The 21,796-nt window shown below is 41.8% G+C and overlaps 1 protein-coding gene across 2 annotated transcripts in view; it reads right to left on the bottom strand.

Annotated features, from left to right (window-relative positions):
* Positions 1-843: 843 nt before the first annotated feature.
* MCPH1 (microcephalin 1) overlaps positions 844-21,796 on the bottom strand; it is a 241,277-nt gene continuing 220,324 nt past the window's right edge. The window contains exon 14 of one of the 2 annotated variants that reach the window (XM_023219099.3): positions 844-3,472. In XM_023219099.3, coding sequence (XP_023074867.2) covers positions 3,417-3,472 — 56 coding nt within the window. In that variant the 3' untranslated portion in view covers positions 844-3,416. Of the gene's footprint in view, positions 3,473-3,502; positions 4,169-21,796 lie in introns of those variants that run through there. The other variant, XM_023219098.2, reaches the window with a different exon arrangement.

Consider the following 21,796-nt stretch of genomic DNA (forward strand, 5'->3'; position numbering starts at 1 on the left):
AAAGAATATGCTACTATACTGAATTGCCTCAGCAGCTTTGTTCAAAGTCAATCGGCCATAAATATGAAGATTTATACCTGAATTCTCTATTCTTTGATTTACATGTCTATTCTTTTGCCAATATAATACTTTTGTTGTTGTTGTTGTTGTTGTTGAGATAGACTCTCCTAGGTTCAAGCTATTCTCCTGCTTCAGCCTCCTGAGTAATGGCGATTACAGGTGCATGCCACCATGCCTGGCTAGTTTTTTGTATTTCTAGTAGAGACGAGGTTTCACCAAGTTGGCCAGGCTGGTCTTAAACTCCTGACCTCAAGTGATCCACCCACCTCAGCCTCCCAAAGAGCTGGGATTACAGGTGTGAGCCACGGTGCCTGGCTGATACTTTGTGATTATTGTAGTTTATAGACAGTTTTGGAATCAGGTTCTATTAATCCTCCAACTTTGCTTTTAAAAAAATTGTTTTGTCTACTAGAGGTTCTTTGCATTTTCATAAAAAATTTAGCATCAGCTTTTCAAATTCTATAAAAAAAGCCACCTGAGATTTTAATGGATTGCATTGAATCTATACATCAATTTGAGAACTACCATCTTAACAATATTGCATCTTCTTATCCATGAACTTTGTATATTTCACTATTTAAAATCTTTAACTTCTTTCAGCAGTGTTTTACGGGTTTCAGTATATAGATGTTACGCTTCTGTTGCCAAGTCTATTCCTATTTTGTTTATTTTTAGATGCAATTTTAAATGGAGTCATGGTCTTAATTTCATTTTGAATTGCTTACTGACTACATATAAATACAATTCTGTTAGTTTTGTATATTAACTTTGTATATTGCAATCTTGCTAAACTTGTTATAAGTTCTTGTAGGGGTTTTTTTTTTTTCATTCTTTACAATTTCTATATATAGTGCCTTATATTCTTGAGAATAAAGACTTTTATTTCTTCACTTCCAATCTGTATAGCTTTAATTTCCTTTTATTGCCTTCCCTGGGTAGAATCTTTAATACAACATTGAATAAAAGTGGTGAGAGCCATAAGCCTTTAAAAAAATTAAAAATGATTCAGAATCCTGAGAACCTCTAGTCCTATATGTTTTGAGTAAGACTTTGCAGACCCACAGTAAGCTACTAATAGGATTGTTGGAAGGGTAAAATGAAGTACAACATGTAATATGCTTAGCGTAATGTCTAGCAACAGTTAGTCCTCATAAAATATTAGCTTTCAGAAAGAGAATCTTGACTGGCCACTGGCAGGCCAGCATCAGGGATCAGAACTTAACATTGAGGACTGAGGCCTGGGTGGGCAAAGATTGGGCTGGCTCCATGGCTGATGTGGTGGGTGATGGAAGTTCTCTGTGGCTTGTCCCCAGCATGAGTCAGCAGAATGTTTGTCAGCCTCCTCAGGGATTTTTGGTGCTGTGGGAGCGCCACCAAGCCAGGATGCTTGTGGTTATAGAGAAATGTAATGTGAAGCGAGTGGACTCAGGAATGACGCATTGTATTGAAGTTCAATTGCTGTTAGAGGATGAGTATCATGAGGGGATGATTTGGGTGTATGCATTATTTTAAAACCAAGAGAAAACCCTTCATGATTTCCAGTTTCTATGGTTTTCTATAGAATGCCAATTTCTATAGCATGCACTGCTACGTCCCTTCTCAAAGGTTCATTCTAGAAGTTGATCTGTTATATCTGTTGAGGGACTTGAAATTGGAGGTAGGGACAACAGCTGAGATGAGCAACAGATAGATAACCTGGAGTGGGAACAGCACCACAGTGAGGGCTCAGTGGCACCTTCGACCTCGCTAGGACTCAGCATCTCGTTTATGGTTCTTGTAGAGATCCTTCACCTCCTTGGTTATATGTGTTCCTAGGTATTTCATTCCATGGCTATTGGAAATGGGATTGCGTTCTTGATTTGGTGCTCAGCTTGAATGTTATTGTGTATGGAAATGGTGGTTTTTGTACATGGATTTTCTATCCTGAAACTTTACTGAAGTCGTTTATCGGTTCCAGGAGCCTTTTGGCAGAGTCTTTAGGGTTTTCTAGGTATAGAATCATATTGGCAGTGAACAGAGACAGTTTGACTTCTTTTCCTATTTGGATGCCTTTTATGGCTTATTCTTGCCTGACCACTCTGGCTAGGACTTCCTAGCATTTCATTTGTTTAGAAGGTGACAGACACATCAGTGTTTCTTATTCATTTATTTATTTGAGATGGAGAGTTGCTCTGTCGTCCAGGCTGGAGTGCAGTGGAGCAATCTTGATTCACTGCAACCTCAGCTCACTGCAACCTCCGCCTCCTGGGTTCAAGCGATTCTCCTGCCTCGGCCTCCTGAGGAGCTGGGACCACAGGTGTGCGCCACCACACCCAGCTGATTTTTGTATTTTTAGTAGAGATGGGGTCTTGCCACGTTGGCCAGGCTGGTCTCGAGCTCCTGACCTCAATGATCTGTCCACCTCGGCCTCCTAAAGGGCTGGGATTACAGGCGTGAGCCGCCGTGCTCAGCCACAAATCGGTGTTTCTATGAATCAGCCCCAGCTGCCAATTTCCTCTCGAGGACGGCAGTCAAAACGTGGCCAATGGACGTTGTGATCCCTTGTTGGTGATGCTTTGTTCAGCATAAAGCAAGCTTGCAGAAGTAAGACACTCAGATGGCACCAATCATCCTGTATAACACCCCCCATACCTATCTCCTTTCATTACTTTGAGAGAGGAATCTCCGCTAGATAAAAGTCACCTTAATAACTGACAAATGTCTTTCCTACCTAACAGATAATGTATTAATAAAGATCTTCAAGTCTAAACCAAGAAACTTTCAGAGCTCTCTAGTTGTTCTCAGTAATAAAACAATGTCAATGAATTTCCATTCTTTATTTGGCAGTACTGTGTTCTAATGACAAAGGTTCTGTGACCTTTCAATTATGATCATTACTAAGATACAAAGACTGGAATTCTATAGAAGAGGCCTGACAGATCACCTGAGGTCAGGCATTTGAGACCAGCCTTGCCAACATGGTGAAACCCCGTCTCTACCAAAAATACAAAAATTAGCGGGGCATGGTGGCACATGCCTGTAGTCCTAGCTACTCAGGAGGCTGAGGCAGGAGAATCGCTTGAACCCGGGAGGTGGAGGTTGCAGTGAGCCGACATTGTGCCACTGCACTCCAGCCTGGGTGACAGAGTGAGAGTCTATCTCAAAAAAAAAAAAAAAAGGCCCAAAGCCTTTCTGAACCACAAATTCAGTCATCAGAAAGTCACCTGAGGGTTCTTAAGCACCACAACGTGTGGCAAACATGATATCAAAAGTCATCTTGTATACGCCAGTTCCTTGTCTTCACAATTGTTTCTCACTTGAACATCCAAAGACAGTTTTGCAAGCTGTGCAGTCACCACAGGCCAGTGAGGTCACTGTCATTGTGGCAATAGGTAGTTTTCAGAGGCACAGACCTTGTGCTGGGTGATGGAATCTAGAGAGAGAGGGAAAAGCAGTTTAGCATTCATAATAGCTAGCCACACAGGAAAGTGATAACCTGTTTCTATATACATGAAACTATATTTAAAAACAAATGGTCAAGAGCTGTGTTGTCCATAGGCCCCCCCCGTCCATAGAGCACACATGACTTTTTAAATTAACATGAAACAAAATTCAATACGATGAAACAGTCAGGTCTCAGTCACACTGGCCAGTCCCATTAGATTCAGGACACAGATGACGCTCCCATCGTGGCCGAACACTCAGTGGGCAGGGTGGGAAGCTTGCCAGTCTGTGACACAGGAGTTCTCTAATCTTAGCTCACCACTTCCAATACTCTCAGCATAAGGCAGAGGATAAAGAAATACATAAATGAGTTTTAACTGTGACACCAGTGGTGAGAGGGAGGCTGTGCCATCCTATCTACCCAGCGTAGGTATTTTTTATGGAATACCAAGTGAATAAGCATACTTCCTAAGACTCAGTTCTTCATAGCTCAAATTAAAGGGGCTCTAAAGTCCCATCAGTTTGAAACTCGACTATTTTACGAAAATTACAAGTGGCACCTGGTCCAGGATAGCGCTGCAGGTGCAGCTGAAGGATCAGCACAAGTGAGCCTGGCAGCTGGCGGAAACAGCCCCTCCCTCTTTCCTCCGTCCTGGCAAGTGTACTGCACTGCATTCTATTCCTACTGTTAGAAAAAAAAGGAACGAAGTCCACTGTCAGCACTGATGGGATGATAAGGTAGATTAAATCAATCAACTGCAATTAAAGAATCACAATGTGTGATTATGGAATTATAATTACAGAGTTATATTTGAAGGAACTTAAGAAGTCACACAGAAGAGTGATAGAAGGTGGAAAGCTATACTGGTGGTATGGTACAAAAAAGAAAAAATGGGTTTATTCTATAAATACTTTTTAAATGGAAGAAAAAAATGACTTATCTTAGTTACAGGTCAAGATAGTGTCCCAGAATGTAACTGTTGTCTTCTTAATACAAATGTGCCTCTACCCGGGAGGCCTGGGCCAGTGAGGGACTCTCAGGTGAATTTCAGAAGGGAGGAACACTAACATTTGTGATAGCTTATATATATAAGAAATGATACAGTTAATAACATTGTATATAACAGTTATTATTAGTACTAGGCATACTACTTCTCTCCACAACAGTGAAGCAGGTATTATCATGATTTACATGTTTTTCTCTTTTTGAGATAGGATCTTGCTCTGTCACCCAGGTTAGAGTGCATTGGTGCAAACATGGCTCACTGCAGCCCAGTCTCCTGAACTCAGGTGATCCTCCAGCCTCAGCTTCCCAAGTAGCCAGGACTACAGGTGTGCACCACCACACCCAGTTAATTTTTGGATTTTTTGTAGAGCCAATGTCTCACTTTGTTGCCCAGGCTGGTCTCAAACTCCTGGGCTCAAGCAATCCTCCTGCCTCAGTCCTCCAAAGTGCTGGGATTACAGGCATAACACACCACACCTGGCTTGACTTTTCTTATGCAAACTTTTGCCGTGTATAAGTTTCAATTTCTTATGTATTCAAATTATATCAACACTTTTTCTATTGCATCTGGCTTTTGAGTCATAGGTAGGTGGAAGCCTTTCCCGAAACTCAGGTTATAAGTCATTCAGCCACATCTGTATGTTCTTCCACGCTGTAAAAATTCTCTGGATTCAATTTTTACACTTAGTTTTCTGACTAGGTGTCAGTTTTGAAAAACCAGAAAAAAAAAATGCAGAAAAAATGATGCTCTTTGCAAATTCATCTAAAAATTCAATATAATCCCCAAATTTCAAACTTTTAAAAAAGAAAAGGACACATTTATTCTAAAGTTTATGGGAAAGAAAAAAAAATGCATAGGAAGATGATTTTAAAAAAGAGAAATAATGAGAAAAAATTTGACATACCAGATATCAAAACAGTCTGTATAATTACAGCAGTAAAATGGAGGTTAGCACGGAATAGACAAATAGATCAATGGACGAGAATAACCAGAAACACGCCCATACCATGTGGGAATGTAAGAGAGGACTCACAGGGGCATTATAAATCAATGTTAATAAATGAGTTATTAAAAACGACATGGTCCCCTCACATTATATAATAAGTGAAGTGCAGATGCATTAAAGGTCTAGATATTTTTTAAAACTATAAATAGTATAATATGAGATTATTTTTAAAGCTCAGAGGGTGAGGAAGACCTTTCTAAGCAAAACCACTAAGTGTATGTGCCATGGAGGAAAAGAGGTGTTTAATTTTATATAAAATAATAGTTAAAAATTAAAAACTTGGTGATAGTTAAGTCACCATAAGCACAGTTAAAGAGACAGAATTTTGTAACATTTACAGCAAAAGTTTAATGTCTGTATTACGTAAGCACGACTGTTAAACAGGGTGAAAAAGATAAATAACTCAGTTTCAAAAGAGGCAAGGGATCAGGACCGGCAATTCATGAATGATAAACCTCCTAAGATACTCAGGCTCATTAGGAATTTAGTCGCCAGGGAATTACAAATGAATGAGATCTATTTTTTGAAACTAATCAGATCACCCAACATTGAAACTATGGGTTATGTCCACTATTGGACATAGGAATTTATAGGACATAGGAAATAGGTCTTTATATACTGTTAGTGATAGTGTAAATTGGTGCAGCCCTGTGTATCAGAATGTAAGTACACATATCCTAGGGCACAGTAATTCCACTGCTTTGAATCTATTTTACAGAAATCTTCATGTGCCTGGGCTTGGGCTAGAATAATTATAGCTCAAGAAAATCTCTTAAAATTGAATTCAGATTGTTCAATTAGAAAACACACACACACACACACACACACGAGTTTAAAATAGCAGAAGTCAGCCGTGTGGCAGGGTTCATGCCTGTAGTCCCACCTACTTGGGAGGCTGAGGTGGGAGGACTGCTTGAGCCCAGGAGTTTGAGGCCAGCCTGGGCAACACAGTGACATCCTGTTTCTAAAATAAATAAATAAATACAATAGCAGAATAATAAAAATAACAAAAAGACATTAATTTATTAACATAAATTAATTACCGTACCTCCCAATGGTTAAAAAAATGAAGTAGCTGTATATGTGTTAAGCTGGAAGGATCTTCTAGACATAGGGTTAAATAAAAACTCATGAAAAAACATGTGATTCTCCAATTTATATAAAAATAAATCCCTAAACAATATCTACGTTTATATACATTTATTTCTATGTAAATATGCTTTTTTTTTTTTTTTAAACACACAGGATCTTGATCCATTGCCCAGACTTGAGTGTAGTGGTATGATCATGGCTTTCTGCAGCCTGGAATTCCTGGCCTCAAGTGATCCTCCCACCTTGGCCTCCTGAGTAGCTAGGACTACAGGCATGTGCCACGACACCAGGCTACTTAAAAAAAAATTTTTTTTTGTAGGGACAGGATCTTTCTGTGTTGCCAAGGCTGGTCTCAAACTTCTGGCATCAAGCAATCCACTCACCTTGGCCTCCCAAAGTTTTAGGATTATAGGTGTGAGTCACTGGATCTGACCATAGTATGTTTACATTCATAAATATGTTTTTAAAAGAAATCTAGAAGATACACTTCCATCTTTATTGTAGTTACTTTAAGGAAGAGTTGTAAGACTGGGGGACCCTGTGTACTTCTCTATTGTTTGAGTTGACTATGAAATCAAACATCACTCCATCCACCCATCTACCCATCCATCCATCCATCCATCCATCCATCCATCCATCCACCCACCCATCCACACATGTATCCTTCCATCCACATATTTGTCATGGTGGGGATAAAGGCTGCCTGAAGTATTGATCTTTAAACAGAGACAAGGTAGAAGAGAAGCCTACATGTAACCTCACAACAAAGTCTGTACCTTACACCTCTCATGGCCTGCTCTAGGATGTGCTGCCTGAGGAATTACACTGGACTTCAGAGCAGTGGCCTTGAGGTGTGCACGGGGCTGTGACTGAGTGTGTGGTCAGCACTCTGGGAGGTCTGAAGTGCATCTGACCACTCAACAAGGGCCGACAGCTCCAGGGTCATGTCCAGGGAGCCCCTTACAGCCCCATGTTCCTAACTAAACACACACAGGAAAAATGATTTCTATCCAAGTTTATTTGGCATCTGAAGATAGCCATATCCCCAAATTCCAATGTCACTTCATAGGAATAATCCTCAAACATCCCATAAAATGTGGCCATAGGATAGATGTTAGAGTAATGTCAGTCCTGGCTGATGGAGACAGCGATGAGTAGGAAGTTGAACTGCCCTTGAGCAGCTCTGTGAAATTTAAATTCAAAAAAAAAAAGTTTTTTCTTTTTTCTTTCTTTTTTTTTTTTTTTTTTAGCAACAGTATTTAGCAGTTCTTGGCAGGCATTTACGCACAAGCTAAAGTTTAAAGCCACGCCTCTGTCTTATGGGTAGGATACAGAATCAACGTGCTGCCAAATTAATTTTTTATAGCACGGTGGGCAAGTCACTTTATTTAACTAAAACTGCGGTTGCCAGCATCCAAGTGTGGTTAATGGTACGGTGTGCAGAAGTCCAGGAGCGCATGGGACCCATGTGAGCTTTACCTTTGCTTATCAAAATAAGTAAGCATGTTAGGGCTGGGAGATCTAGCCAGACCTCCACTCTGGTAAGGAATCGCCCAGCTCCCTCACTGTGGGACGGTGGTCACCCAGCCTCTGCGGCTTCATGGCTTAAGGCAGCCCTTGGCAGTAGAGCCCAGCAGGTTACACATGTTCCTAGAGTCGTTTCTCACAATGAGCCCAGAGCTGCCTGCTGTGTCATTTTCATCTGCTCATACCACATCTCTCCTCTTTCACAGAGCCGTGCTGTAGGCACTGCTTCTGCAGACTGAATAAACCACCACTCCTTCCGTGATTCTCCCGGGTCCTGACTTCTAGATGCCTCGCTCTGGAAGCTCAGAACTCAAGACTAGGTGCCACCTTTGATTCTTCTTTCTCTAATATGCCACATCCAAGCTATCAACAAGTGCAACTGGCTTTGAAATGTATATTTAAAATCTGACAACTTCACACACCTCCATTGATATGTCCCTGGTCCTAACCCCCATCAGTAATCACCTGAACCACTGCAAAGGTCCAAGATTGCTTTATCTGCTTCCGTTAAAAAACATATGTCAGCACTTTGAGAGGCCAAGTTGGGAGGATCCCTTGAGCCCAGGAGTTCAAAACCAGCCTGGGCAACATTGGGAGACTCTGTATCCATTAAAACAAAAACAAACACAAACAGAGTAAACAAACATATACCAGAGCCTATTCCTCCCACTTAAAATCCTTCTGCGACTTCCATTTACCTTAGAACAAAAGCCAAACTTCCTGCTTTGTCTGTAAGGTGTCAGTGGTCTGGAATGGTCCAGCTGAAGCTGCCTGCTTCTCCAGCTTCATTTCCTATCGCTTTGTCTTCTCTCCCTTCATTTCAGCCATGCTAAACTTACCACTTCTCTTGACCTCTCAGCCCTTACTGTTCCTGGAAGGACCAGTCCTATAGACCTACAAGAGTCCATCCTTCTCTTCATCATCTGGGCCTCAGCTCAAATGCCACTCACCTGCAAGGGGCCTACCTTACTCCTCCTCTCCATACTCACCCAGTTTTCTTCATTGCGTTTACCACCATAAGGATTTTTAAAGAAACTGTTTGTTGCCTGTCTTCTCCCTTAAATGTTAAGTCCCACAGGGGCAAAGGCTGTCAACTGCTGTGCCTGCAGTGCCTAGAATATGCTCAGCATATGACAAGTGTGTAGGAAATATCTACTGGGTAAATGAATGAATGACCTGATACCATGTGGCTGTTTTGTAGCTCAGTCTAATAATACAGCAGTTCTCAACATATTTTTTCTGCTCTGCTATTTTACTGGAGACATTCACATCGCTGATACTTCTCTAGGACATCCTAAGAATGTGCCACAGACAAGAAAGTCTGCCGTTTAAGTGTGACTCCTAGCACACCAACTTCTGTTTCCCATCCAGGAAACGTGTAAAAGGATATCACAGGTGGCGTGTCCTTCATCCAAAATGCTCGAGACCAGAAGTGTTTTAAATTCCAGATTTTTTTTTGGGCGGGGGGCCATTTTTGGAATGTACAATGAGAGATCTTGAAGATAGGACCAGAGTCTAAAACCAAAATTCATTTATGTTTCATCTACATCTTATACACATAACCTAGAGGTAATTTTATATGATATTTTAAATCATTCTTTGCAGAGGCTGGTGTGATTGTCAGGTGTGACAGCATGACTGTAGTCCCAGCTACACAGGAGGCTGAGGTGGGAAGGTCGCTGGAAGCCAGGAGTTAAAGGCTGCAGTGAGCTATGATTGCAGCACTGTAACCAGCCTGGGCAACAGAGCAAAACTCGGTTTCAAAAAACAAACAAACAAATTTTGTGCATGAAACAAAGTCTGTGTATACGGAACCATCAGAAAGCAGAGGTGTCACTATCTCAGCCCACACCCCATGTGGACAATCAGTGGTTGTGTGGTATCACCCTCGTTCCTGATTTTTTTTTTTTTTTTTTTTGAGACAGAGTCTCACTCTGTCGCCCAGGCTGGAGTGCAGTGGTGAAATCTCGACTCACTGTAACCTCTGCCTCCCGGGCTCAAGCGATTCTCCTGCCTCAGCCTCCCAAGTAGCTGGGACTACATGCGTGTGCCATCACGCCCGGCTAATTTTTGTAATTTTAGTAGAGATGGGGTTTTGCCGTGTTGGCCAGGCTGGTGTTGAACTCCTGGCCTCAAGCGATCTGCCCGCCTTGGCCTCCCAAAGTGCTGGGATTACAGGCATGAGCCACCGTGCCTGGTCCTGACTCTAAATTTATATGCTACCAATGAGCAATCATTTCCTTACACTTATTCACACGTAAGTAGTTAACAGTAAAAAAGAAGACATGCCATTAACACAGTGGAGACTCATGTGCTCAGGGGAGCTAAGCAGCCAGTGGCATCAGTGGAGACTGGAATCAGCTGTTGAACAGCAGCAGCAACAACACACAACAGTGGGCCTCTGGTCTCCCAACCATGCTGTGCTTTGATTTGAAGGTTAGGGGACATTTACATTTTAGGTGAGAAGGAACATAAGAAGCAGCTACAGGCCCAGGAAGTGGGTCCTTTGGGGACAAGGAGGCATTCTGCTGGGTGGCTTTTTCATGGTATCTGCCCCACTGACAATTGTCTTAGAATTTTTAATGGTATCCGCCTCATTAACAATGGTCTTAAAACCGACAGCTCCTTTCTGTTGGTTCAGTATACACAAACTTTGTTTCATGCACAAAACATTTACTTAATGTTTTGGATTTTTTGAGACAGGGCCTCGCTCTGTTTCCCAGGTTGGTGTGCAGTGGCATGATCATGGCTCACTGCAGCCTCTAACTCCTGGGATCAGGCAAGACTCTCACCTTAGCCTCCCACGCAGCTGGGACTATAGTCACGTGTCACCATGCCCGGCTAATTTTTTTTTTTTCTTTTTTGTCTTAGGAGTCTCTCTTTGATTTTATAAGCTGACATGATTTCTTGTTCTGTTGTGAATGCACGCTGCTCTAGGCCTCAGTTAACCCATCACACATGTGCTCCACGCTGTCCACGGGTGCTTTTTTTTGCAGTGTTAACATAATCTTCATAGTTGGTATCATCATGAACACCTGGACTCAGAACCATTCTGGCTATAGCTTCATCAGTCAGTGAAATGAACAACTGGAGCCCATTATCAGTGTTAAAAACAACATTCATGTCTACTTCTTCCAGCTGACTGATGAACTCGGAAGGTATATTTTTTCCACAGGTAAGGAGGTCAGACGTCCTTTTCTTCTCACTTGACAAGCTGAATTCTTCTAAGTCACCACCTTGTTCATCATCATCACTGAACACAGTCATAGGCCAGAGGCCACGCCAGGCACGACAGCTGTGTCTTTAGTCACTGTGTTGCAAGCGTTGGCAACAGCGTGTGTGGCTCCTTCGTGCTCAACTCCTGAAAGTCTTCTATACCTACACCTCCGTTCCCTGCTGCGAGCATGCAATTCAAGAAAGTGTTTTTATACTTACTTTCCATTGATCTAAAGATACCCTGGTTACATGGCTGAACTAAAGAAGTCACAATTGGGGGGAAGTACACAGCATCAATATTATCTTTGATGGGAATTTCAGTTGGGGGATGAGCAGAACAGTAGTCAAGGCATAAGAAAATCTTGCTGTCACCATCCGGTCCAACTTTTCTGCAGCGAGCACAAGAGGCCTGTGCGAAATGTTTGTAACATCGATCAGAAAAGATACCCCTGGTCCCACGCCTTTTTGTTAGCATAATAATAGACTGATAAGAAATTTATTCCTTGAAAACACCAAGGACAAAAGCTTCTGCCCATGAGAGCAAGTTTACACTTACGCGTGCCTGCTGCATTTGCACAGCACTGCAAGTCATTCTGTCCTTGCCATCCTTAATTCCTGTAGGGGCTGTCCCATCAGCTTTGTCCCAGCATCCTTCTGGGGCAACAGCACCCAAATGGTGATGTCTCATCAGTAATACAGACTTGTTCTGGCATCAGATTTTCATCAGCGATAATCTTGGCAAACTCGTCAATGAGTTTCGACTCTGCCTTGTGATCTGCAGATGCTTTAAAACTTGAATTCCATGTCATTTCTTAATATCTGCAACCAGCCTGTTGAATATTCACAGTTCCCTTCAATTTTCAGTTCATCGGGACAATCTTCGCTTGTTTCATGATCAGCATACCACTGAGTGTCACGTGGTCAATGTGATGCACGTGTTCAGATCTAGTTTTTCAATACACGATTGACGTCCTCATTTTTAGCTTTACACAGAGTTTTTCTATTTTTCATTAACTTCTGCTCATCACATTCAGCACAGAACTTCAAAAGTGTATCCTTCTGTGTCTTCAGGTCATGTATGGTGGTCATCCCAACACCATACTCTTCTGTAAGATGTTTCACACTTATACTGCTGTTCAGTTCCCCCAACAAGTTGCCTGTGCTGTTGATAAACATAAATTCTTCCTCTTTTTCTGATCACTGTTACACATAGGGAGATCTGCAGGCCTTTTTGACATTTTCAGTAATATTTTTACATGACACAGCAGAGAATAAGCAAAAAACCACAGTGAGTAATGCATGGAGTTCTTGGCCCCACGTGAGGTATCATGGGGAATCTGTGGTGGGTGCGTCCAGCCTGCACACGTGCCATTTTATTATACGTTGTGGGCGTGCTTGCGTGGGGGAATCTGGGTGTGCATGGAAAAGTTATACTGTAGTTGAAGGGGGCTGGGTGGGTCTTTTTTTCCCTTGGGGACACTAAATCAACCGTGTCGTGCACCTGTGCTTTGACTATGCCCTGTCACATGAGGTCAGGTGTGGAATTTTCCACTTGTGTTGATAAGTTGGCACTCAAAAAGTTTAGGATATTGGAGCATTTCAGATTAAAATTAGGAATGTTCAACCTGTATTACGTGACTAGCCTTGAATCCACTATTATTTACTATTTTTTCTATTACATTTTATAATTGTTTATCATTGGGTACACAAATGCTAATGATTTCAGCGAGTGGATCGTATAAAGACTGAATGACTTGTAACAGTCTATTGACTCTTTATGTTTCTAGGTAGACAACTGCAAACAAAATGTGCAAACATGAAAACAAAATGTGTCCCTTCCTGTATAATTCTTATAATTTCTTTTTCTTATTTTATCCCCTTGACTAGGAATCAAAGAACGCTGTTGAAGAGTAAGAGTAATAGCATTCATGTGTGTCTTGTACCTGATTTAAGCCTTACACTAAGGTTTTCACCATTCAATATTTGTTGTATGTTTTTATCGATAACCTCCATAGTTAAGAAAGTTATCTATTCCTGGTTTCTGAAGAGTTTTTTTGTTGTTGCTGTTGTTGTTTTTGGTTTTTTGTTTTTTTAAATCATTATTGGGCATTGAATCTTCCCTACTGCTTTTTAACACTACTAAGAAAATTAATGGATTAGAAAAAAGAAGACTTAATGCTATTCATTTATCCTTTCATTCTTAGGTTAAACCACACTTGGTTATGTATGTGTGTGTTTTAAAAACACACTGTCAAATTTGACTTGATAAAATATCTTATTTTGGAGGTTTTTTTTTTTTCTTAGACGAGTCTCACTCTGTTGCCCAGGCTGGAGTGCAATGGCACGATCTCTGCTCACTGCAACCTCTTTCTTCCAGGTTTAAGCAATTCTCCTGCCTCAGCCTCCCGAGTAGGTGGGACTACAGGCACATGCCACCATGCCCAGCTAATTTTTTCTATTTTTAGTAGAGATGTGGTTTCACTGTGTTAGCCAGGATGGTCTCGATCTCCTGACCTCGTGATCCGCCTGCCTCGGCCTCCCAAAGTGTTGGGATTACAGGCGTGAGTCACCACATCCAGCCTCAGATTTTTATGCACTTGTTTACAAATCAGTTTTTTAAACCAGTATTAGGTCAAGATCATGCTAGCCTTGTAAAATGAGGGGAATAGATTCCTATTTTTTTCCTGCAAAACTTTATAATGTTTGGTAAAACTTACTACTAAAACTATCTGTGAAGGGTGCCTTTAAAAGTTTGATAGACATAACATAAAATTTACTATATTAGCTATTTTGAAGTGTCCACTTCAGTGGCATGAAGTGCATTAGCAATGCTGTGCAGCCATCATCACTATTATTATCGATTTCTAGAATGTTCTCATTATCCAAAACTGAATCTGTAGCCATTAAACAATAATTATCCACTCCCTTCCTGCCTAATCCACCCTTGGTAACTCAACTATACTTTGTCTCTGTGACTTTGTCTATTCTAAGTTCTTATAAGTGTAGTCATATGATATTTGTCCTTTTGTTTCTGGCTTATTTCACTCAACATGATGTTTTCAAAGTTCATCCACAGTGTTACATGTATCAGAATCTCCTTCCTTTTTAAGGGTGAATAATATTCCACCGTACGGATACACCACATTTTGTTTATTATGCATCCACTGATGAACACTTGGGCTTCTGCCTTTTGGCTGTTGTGAACAATGCTGCTATAAATGTGGATGTACAAATACTGTTTTGAGATCCTGCTTTCAATTTGTTTTTGATATATACCCAGAAGGGGAATTCTTGGATCATATAGTAATTCTATTTTTCATTTTTTTGATGAACTGCCACACTGTCTTCTATTGTGGCTATAGTATCTTACATTCCCAACACTACACGAGGACACAAGGGTTCCAACTTTCCACATCCTTACCAACACTTGTTATTTTCTGTGGTGTATGTTTGTTTTTGTTTGTTTTGTTTTGTTTTTAACAGTAGCAATCATAATGGGTGTGAGGTGCTGAGGTGCTATCTCATTGTGGGTTTGATTTGCATTTTCCTAATGATTAGTAATTTTCCTAATGATTAGTAATGTTAACCATCTTTTCATGTACCTATTTATATCATCTTTTTATCCTCTTTTTTGAAGAAATGTTTATTCAAGTTCTTTGCTCACTTTGAAATCGGGTTGTTTGTTTTTTTATTGACTTGCAGGAGTTCTTTATATATTCTGAAGATTAACCCGTTATTTGCAAATATTTTCTCCGATTCCATAGATTGCTTTTCACTCTGTTGACTACATCCTTTGATGCACTGAAGTCTTTAATGTGTATATAGTTCAATTTATCTATTTCTACCCTAATTGCCTCTCTGTGGCTTTCATGAGCCATGCCCACCTCTTTTTCTTGCCCACCTTGCATGTTATGTGAGACAGAGAGGAGGATCAATCCTTCAGGTATGAACCAGCCAGACTAGAACAAATAATGTCCAGTCTGCTCCCTGCAGCTTGAGGAAGGGAACTGGGAACTGGGTTGCCATCACATGCCACAAAACTTTCCTACGGACTTGAAGATAGCTTTTCCTCGATCAGGCATTTGCTGTATTTGCTGGTTGCTGTATGCATTTGGTGGTTGTTCAGAGCACCTGCAATGTCACTGCAGACAGCTTCTGCTGGTTTTAGTGGTTCATGTGGTGGATGAGAGCTTAGAGTTTCCTCGTCTGTCATTTTGCTACCATTCCCATGTGCAGGTGCCTTTTTAGTGGCTGGTGAGAGGAATAATTTTGATTGCCTATTTGACTTTCTTAAATTGTTACTTTTTAAAATTTTCTTTTTTTGTTGATACATAATTGATTTTTTTTTCTTTTGAGACAGAGTTTTGCTCTTGTTGCCCAGGCTGGAGTGCAATGGCACAGTCTTAGCTCACTGCAATCTCTGCCTCCCGGGTTCAAGCGATTCTCCTGCCTCAGCCTCCCAAGTAGCTGGGATCACAGGCATGCACCACCATGCCTGGCTAATTTTGTATCTTTAGTAGAGACAGCGTTTCACTGTGTTGGTCAGGCTGGTCTCCAGTTCCTGACCTCAAGTGATCTGTCCACTTCAGCCTCCCAAAGTGTTGGGATTACAGGCATGAGCCACTGCGCCCAGCTGATGTACATATTTTACCTATTTAATTATTTTAGTGCTTGAACTTGTTTAGATTTTCTGTTTCTTGAATCCATTTTGGTAACATTTTTCTAAAAATTATCCATCTTACCTGTTTTCAAATTTATTGGTATTAAATTGTTCATCATGCTCTCTTATGATTTTAAAATATCCTTACTATAGCTGCAGTGACAGCTCCAATTTCATTCTTAGTATTTCTCATGGAACCCTCTCGCTTCCTTTGTTTTTCAACATTGTCAGGATTTTTACTATTTATAAGTTTTTTCCCCACCAAAGACCTCAGTTTTTTTGCGATTGCTGAGGCTCTTTTTTGCCCTGCTGCCATTTTGCTCACATTTAGTATTGTCTCTTTTATTTCTTTCCTCCTATGTCCTTCAGGAGTACTTTACTGCCATCCATTTATTTTCAAGCACTAACATTTAAGAAAAATTGATTAAAAAGTAAAATGAGCATTTCATCCAGCTACTTTTTTCTCTTGCTCCAAACTGGGGAAGTTTGTGGAACACCAGGTTCTGTGGTATACAGTCTGGGAACCACGACAGTCAGTGGCTGTGAAAATGAAAAAGAGTTTTCCACTTGTTGGGCCCAGGATAAGTTTCTGCCTCTTACCAAGGAAGATTCTGAACTGAAAATCAGGGGCTGGGGCTGGGATTCTGGGTCTTTTGTTAATTCACCGCATGACTCTGGCCTAGAAACTCAGAGGCCCTCAGTTTCCTGCTGTCTAAAAGCAGATTTCCACAGGTGATGTCAGAATTCGTTTTGGGCTGAACCAGTTTGCTTAGGCTACCATAACAAAATGCCTCAGGGTGGGTGGCTTCAACAGCAGACATTTATTTTGTCACCATTCGGAGGGCAGGAAGTCCAAGACCAAGGTGTCACGGGGTTAGTTTCTCCGAGGCTTCCTGAGAGACCCTCGGGCTGCAGATGGCCACCTTCTCCCTGTGTCCTCACTTGGACTATTCTCTGTGCTAATGTATCTTTGGTGTTTATTTGTCTTTCCTTCCTTCCTTCTTTCTCTCTTTCTCTCTCTCTCTCTCTTTCTTTTTTGAGATGGAGTTTTGCTCTGTTGCACAGGCTGGAGTGCAGTGGTGGGATCATGGCTCACCGCAACCTCCGCCCCTCATGTTCAAGGGATTCTCCTGTCTCAGCCTCCAGAGTAGCTGGGACTGCAGGCGCCCACAACCATGCCCAACTAATTTTGTATTTTTAGTAGAGACAGGGTTTCACCATGTTGACACACTGGTCCCACACTCCTGACCTCAAGTGATCTGCTAGCCTTGGCCTCCCAAAGTGCTGGGATTATAGGCGTGGCCACCACGCCTGCCTGGCCTCTTCCTCTTCATATAAGGACACCAGTCATATTGGATTAGGGCCTTGCCCTTATGACCTCATGTTACCTTATTTACGTCTTTAAGGGCCCTAGCTCCAGCTACAATCATGTTCTAAGGACCGGGAAGGCTTCAACCTATGAATTCTGGGGAGACAAAATTCAGCCCATAACATGAGCTTGGTCACTTTAGGTCACTTTAGGTTCAACACTGACTGCCTAATGTGCAATAACAAAAAGGAACACAAGTTCAGCATGCTCCAAAGACACAAGAAAATCTCTCCTACAGTCATAACCCAAAGCACGAATTAAGTCGGTCAATAAGCAAAGACAGCCTAAAACCAAGGGCAGCTTCCCATTAGGAGGTTGAGCTTTGATGTTTCTTTAATGTCCATTAACCTTTCTGATCCTCAGAGCTACAAGGCAGCTGTGACACACTTGAGCATTCACCCCTAAGCATGGGAGTGTTTGCGGGGGGCTTTGTGAATTCGTACAGCAAAATAGTCTTCGAAGTTTCCTGTCACAACCAAAATGCTTGGAGCAGCATATGCATGGCTGGTTTCAGTTCTCAAACCAACCACCACATTTCTAATGGATATAAAATGTTGCCTTGTCTATAATATTTCTTATTCTGAATTGAATAGACAGCTGACTTCTGTGTTCTAGGTTTTTACTATTATTTTTTTGTCTGCTTTTAATATACTTTTAAACTTTTTTTTTTTTTTTCAAGATGGGAGTTTTGCTCTTATTGCCCTGGCTGGAGAGCAGTGGTGCAATCTCAGCTCACTGCAACCTCTGCCTCACAGGTTCAAGCAATTCTCCTGTCTCAGCCTCCTGAGTAGCTGAGAGGACAGGCACACACCACCAGGCCCGGCTAATTTTGTATTTTTAGTACAGACGGGGGTTTCACCATGTCGGCCAGGCTGGTCTGAACTCCTGACCTCAGGTGATCAACCTGCCTGGGCCTCCCAAAGTGCTGGGATTACAGGCGTGAGCCACCACGCCCGGCCTATGCTTTTAAACCTTTACATCTCTGATACAATTCACATCCAGTGAGTTGAGTTCTGTTGGCATAAGTTTAACGACAGGGACTCAAAAGTTTAGGAAATTTCAAAGATAACCATCTAGGACCATTAGTTTGACCAATAAATGCAATAAAGGGAGTGCTTAGAAATTCATTTTCTGGGCAAACCTTTCCAAAGCTAATGGTGAAATACAGTTTTAGGAGCTAGCAGTTAATTTTTAAACTATATATATATAGTTATATATATATATATAGTTATATATATATAGTTATATATATATATATAGTTATTTATATATATACTTATATATTTTTTTGAGACAGAGTCTCACTCTGTTGCACAGGCTGGAATGCAGTGGTGTGATCACAGCTCACTGTAGCACTGACCTCCCTGAGCTCAGGTGATCCTCCACCTTAGCCTCCCATGTAGCTGGAACTATAGGCTTGCACCAGCATACCCACTAATTATTGTAATTTTTTGTATAGACGAGATTTCACCATGTTGCCCAGGCTGGACTTGAACTGCTGGGCTCAAACGACCCACCTGCCTTGGCCCCCTAAAGTGCTGAGATTACAGGCATGGGCCACTGCGCCTGGCTGTATATACATATTTAAAAGCCTAAACATATCAGATGTTGACATTAGCAAATTCCACCAGTTTTAGTTCTCATTCATTTATATCCTGGTAGAGTTCATCTGTTTTGAGAACAACTCAAAGGAAAAATAATTCTTCATATTGTCTGAATTGTGTCTTCGAAATCTACAAACATTTTCTGATTGGTTGCTGAGTTCCTGGGTGTGGAAACCTGGGTGGGGATAAAATGAGGCTGTCCTTGGAGAAGAGGGGCTGGAAGGGGGCAGTCCCCATCCTCACTCTCCTCTCTGCCACTTGCCACAACTTCTGCAGACAGCCTTCCCTCTCTGAGACTGGTTCCTTATTGAGGCAATGGAAATGTGGACTGCGGTGACTCTGATGAAGCCTCATGTATCCTATTGAATCAGGAAGCCTGAAGGCCTGAGGCCTCCCGAGTGGCCCCATGGGAGCATCGTGCATTTTTCTGGTCAGTCCTTAGGGGAAACAATGAAAGAGCCAGGCCAGCATGAGAAGGCCTGCATGCTATCGGATCTTTTTCCTGAAAACATCGACATGGGGACATGTTCAAACCAAATTTTCTTTATAAGTTATAAGGAAATCACGCGGAGGCTAAACTTTTTTTTTTTTGGCAATGCTGTTGAGAATATTACATTATGTTCCCACAATAGCATAAATGTATGTCTTATCACTTGAATGGAGCCCAGATAATAAAGGGGCGCCTGAGAGTGGAAATACGCCTATGAGAAAGGCCAAGCCAGCCTTTCGTGATAACAGCAGCAGGGAGGGAAGAGTGCACAGAGCTGACCACAGCACAAATGTCACAGACCCTTGAGGACCGTGCCGGGGCTCAGAGCCCCACCCAAGGGCTAACATCCTCACCCCAGCCAAGTTCCTTCAGACCCCAGGGTCTTCGTTTCATGACTTGTAAAATGGGAATTATATGTCATGGGAGTGTTGGGGGGAAAATGCAATCATTAGCAAATGCTTTCAAATATAATATGTTACCAATATCAGGTAAAGGTAACATTTTATTTCCTAGGGCCGGGAATTTCATTTTTGTTTTCCTGTTTATTTTTTTCCATATTCAACCACCCACAAATGTGCTCTCTCTCAAAAAGAAAAAAAGAAAAAAAAAAACCAACAACAACCCCATTTCTCCTTCTGGTTGAATGATTCATCAAGAATCTTGGCCCAAGTACAATCCAGTTTCAGGGAAAAAAGACTCCAGGGAATGAATAGGGAACGTAATCATGACCTTTCCGATAACCCCGTTATTAGGCAATGCGGCGCGGATGAAATTCTCCAGGGAGCAAGTGAGTGAGGTGTGGCTTACATTTTGTATGCTGAGCCCTGCTTGGTGACTTCACACCTCCACCCCCTGTTCTCTGCCAGCAAGGTGGGGCAGCTGGGGTGGTGGGCAAGCTGAGGGTCACCTCAGAGCTGAGCTCGAAAGAAATTCTTACAAGTAAAATAATCACTAACAATTTTTATGTTTGTAGATACGGAGTTGTTGGTCTTGAGATACAGACCATGCAGGAACAAAAGGCTTGCGGGAGGACGGTGGTGCTAGGATGCTGCAGTCCCAGGGGAAGAGCTGTGCTTTTAGTGCCTACCTTCCTTTCACTCCTCTGGCCAAAAAAAAAACTAATAGTAATAAAGAAAGGAAAAGAAAAGAAACTTCTCAGAGAGGTGCCTAGTGGCTAAAAAAAAACTCCTGGTTCTCCACCCCCGTGACTTTACGACATCTCCAAAACAAGACTGTAAGATACAGAAACAATATGAAGGTACTGAAAAATGATTCTTTTTTTTTTCCTTTTTAGAGATGGGGTCTTGCTCTGTTGCCTAGGCTGGAGTACAGCGGTGGGATCATAGCTCACTGCAGCCTTGAACTTCTGGGCTCAAGCCAAGCTCCCATGTAGCTAGGACAACAGGCATGGGCCACCATGCCTGGCTCAAATTCCTCTTAGATGCCCAGGGGCCCTATCTTACACAGATGCCCAGGGACCTATCTTACACAGATGCCCAGGGGCCCTATCTTACACAGATGCCCAGGGACCTATCTTACACAGATGCCCGGGGCCCTATCTTACACAGATGCCCAGGGACCTATCTTACACAGATGCCCGGGGCCCTATCTTACACAGATGCCCAGGGACCTATCTTACACAGATGCCCAGGGGCCCTATCTTACACAGATGCCCAGGGACCTATCTTACACAGCAGCTGATATTCCAGTTTGAATAAATTTAGTTGATTTTTTTGGAGTATTGTCTTTTCATAATTTAAACAAAATAACTTTTTCTTTCAATTTGATGCTTTAAAATGGTTTGATATATTCCTAGTTTTTCAATATTGTGATATTTTGAGAATGAAATATTGTCCAGAGAAGCATTTGTTATCATGGAAATTAATGGGAGGAAAAAAAGTCTCCAAAAGACACAATGTGCTTTGTTGAAGGGATGATGAGGACACATCCATGGATATTGTCTATCTGTCATACTTCACAAGCCTATGTCTGCCACAGGGCATTTGCACTCTCTGTGTTTTCTCCTTTAACCAACATGTGGGGTAAGCAAGGTAGAGGTTATCACTCTGTTTCATATATGAAGTAAATGCATTCCACAGAAAATAGGTGATTTCAGCTAGGCACAGTGGCTCACGCCTGTAATCCCAGCACTTTGGGAGGCTGGGGCAGGAGGATCACTTGAGGTTGGGAGTTTGAGACCAGCCTGGCAAACATGGTGAAACCTCATCTCTACCAAAAATACAAAAATTACCTAGGCATGGTGGCAGGTGCCAGCTACTGGGAAGGCTGAGGCAGGAGAATCACTTGAATCCAAGAGGTGGAGGTTGCAGTGAGTTGAGATC

Source organism: Piliocolobus tephrosceles, chromosome 7 (genome assembly GCF_002776525.5).
Source record: "Piliocolobus tephrosceles isolate RC106 chromosome 7, ASM277652v3, whole genome shotgun sequence".
Taxonomy (NCBI): Eukaryota; Metazoa; Chordata; class Mammalia; order Primates; family Cercopithecidae; genus Piliocolobus; species Piliocolobus tephrosceles.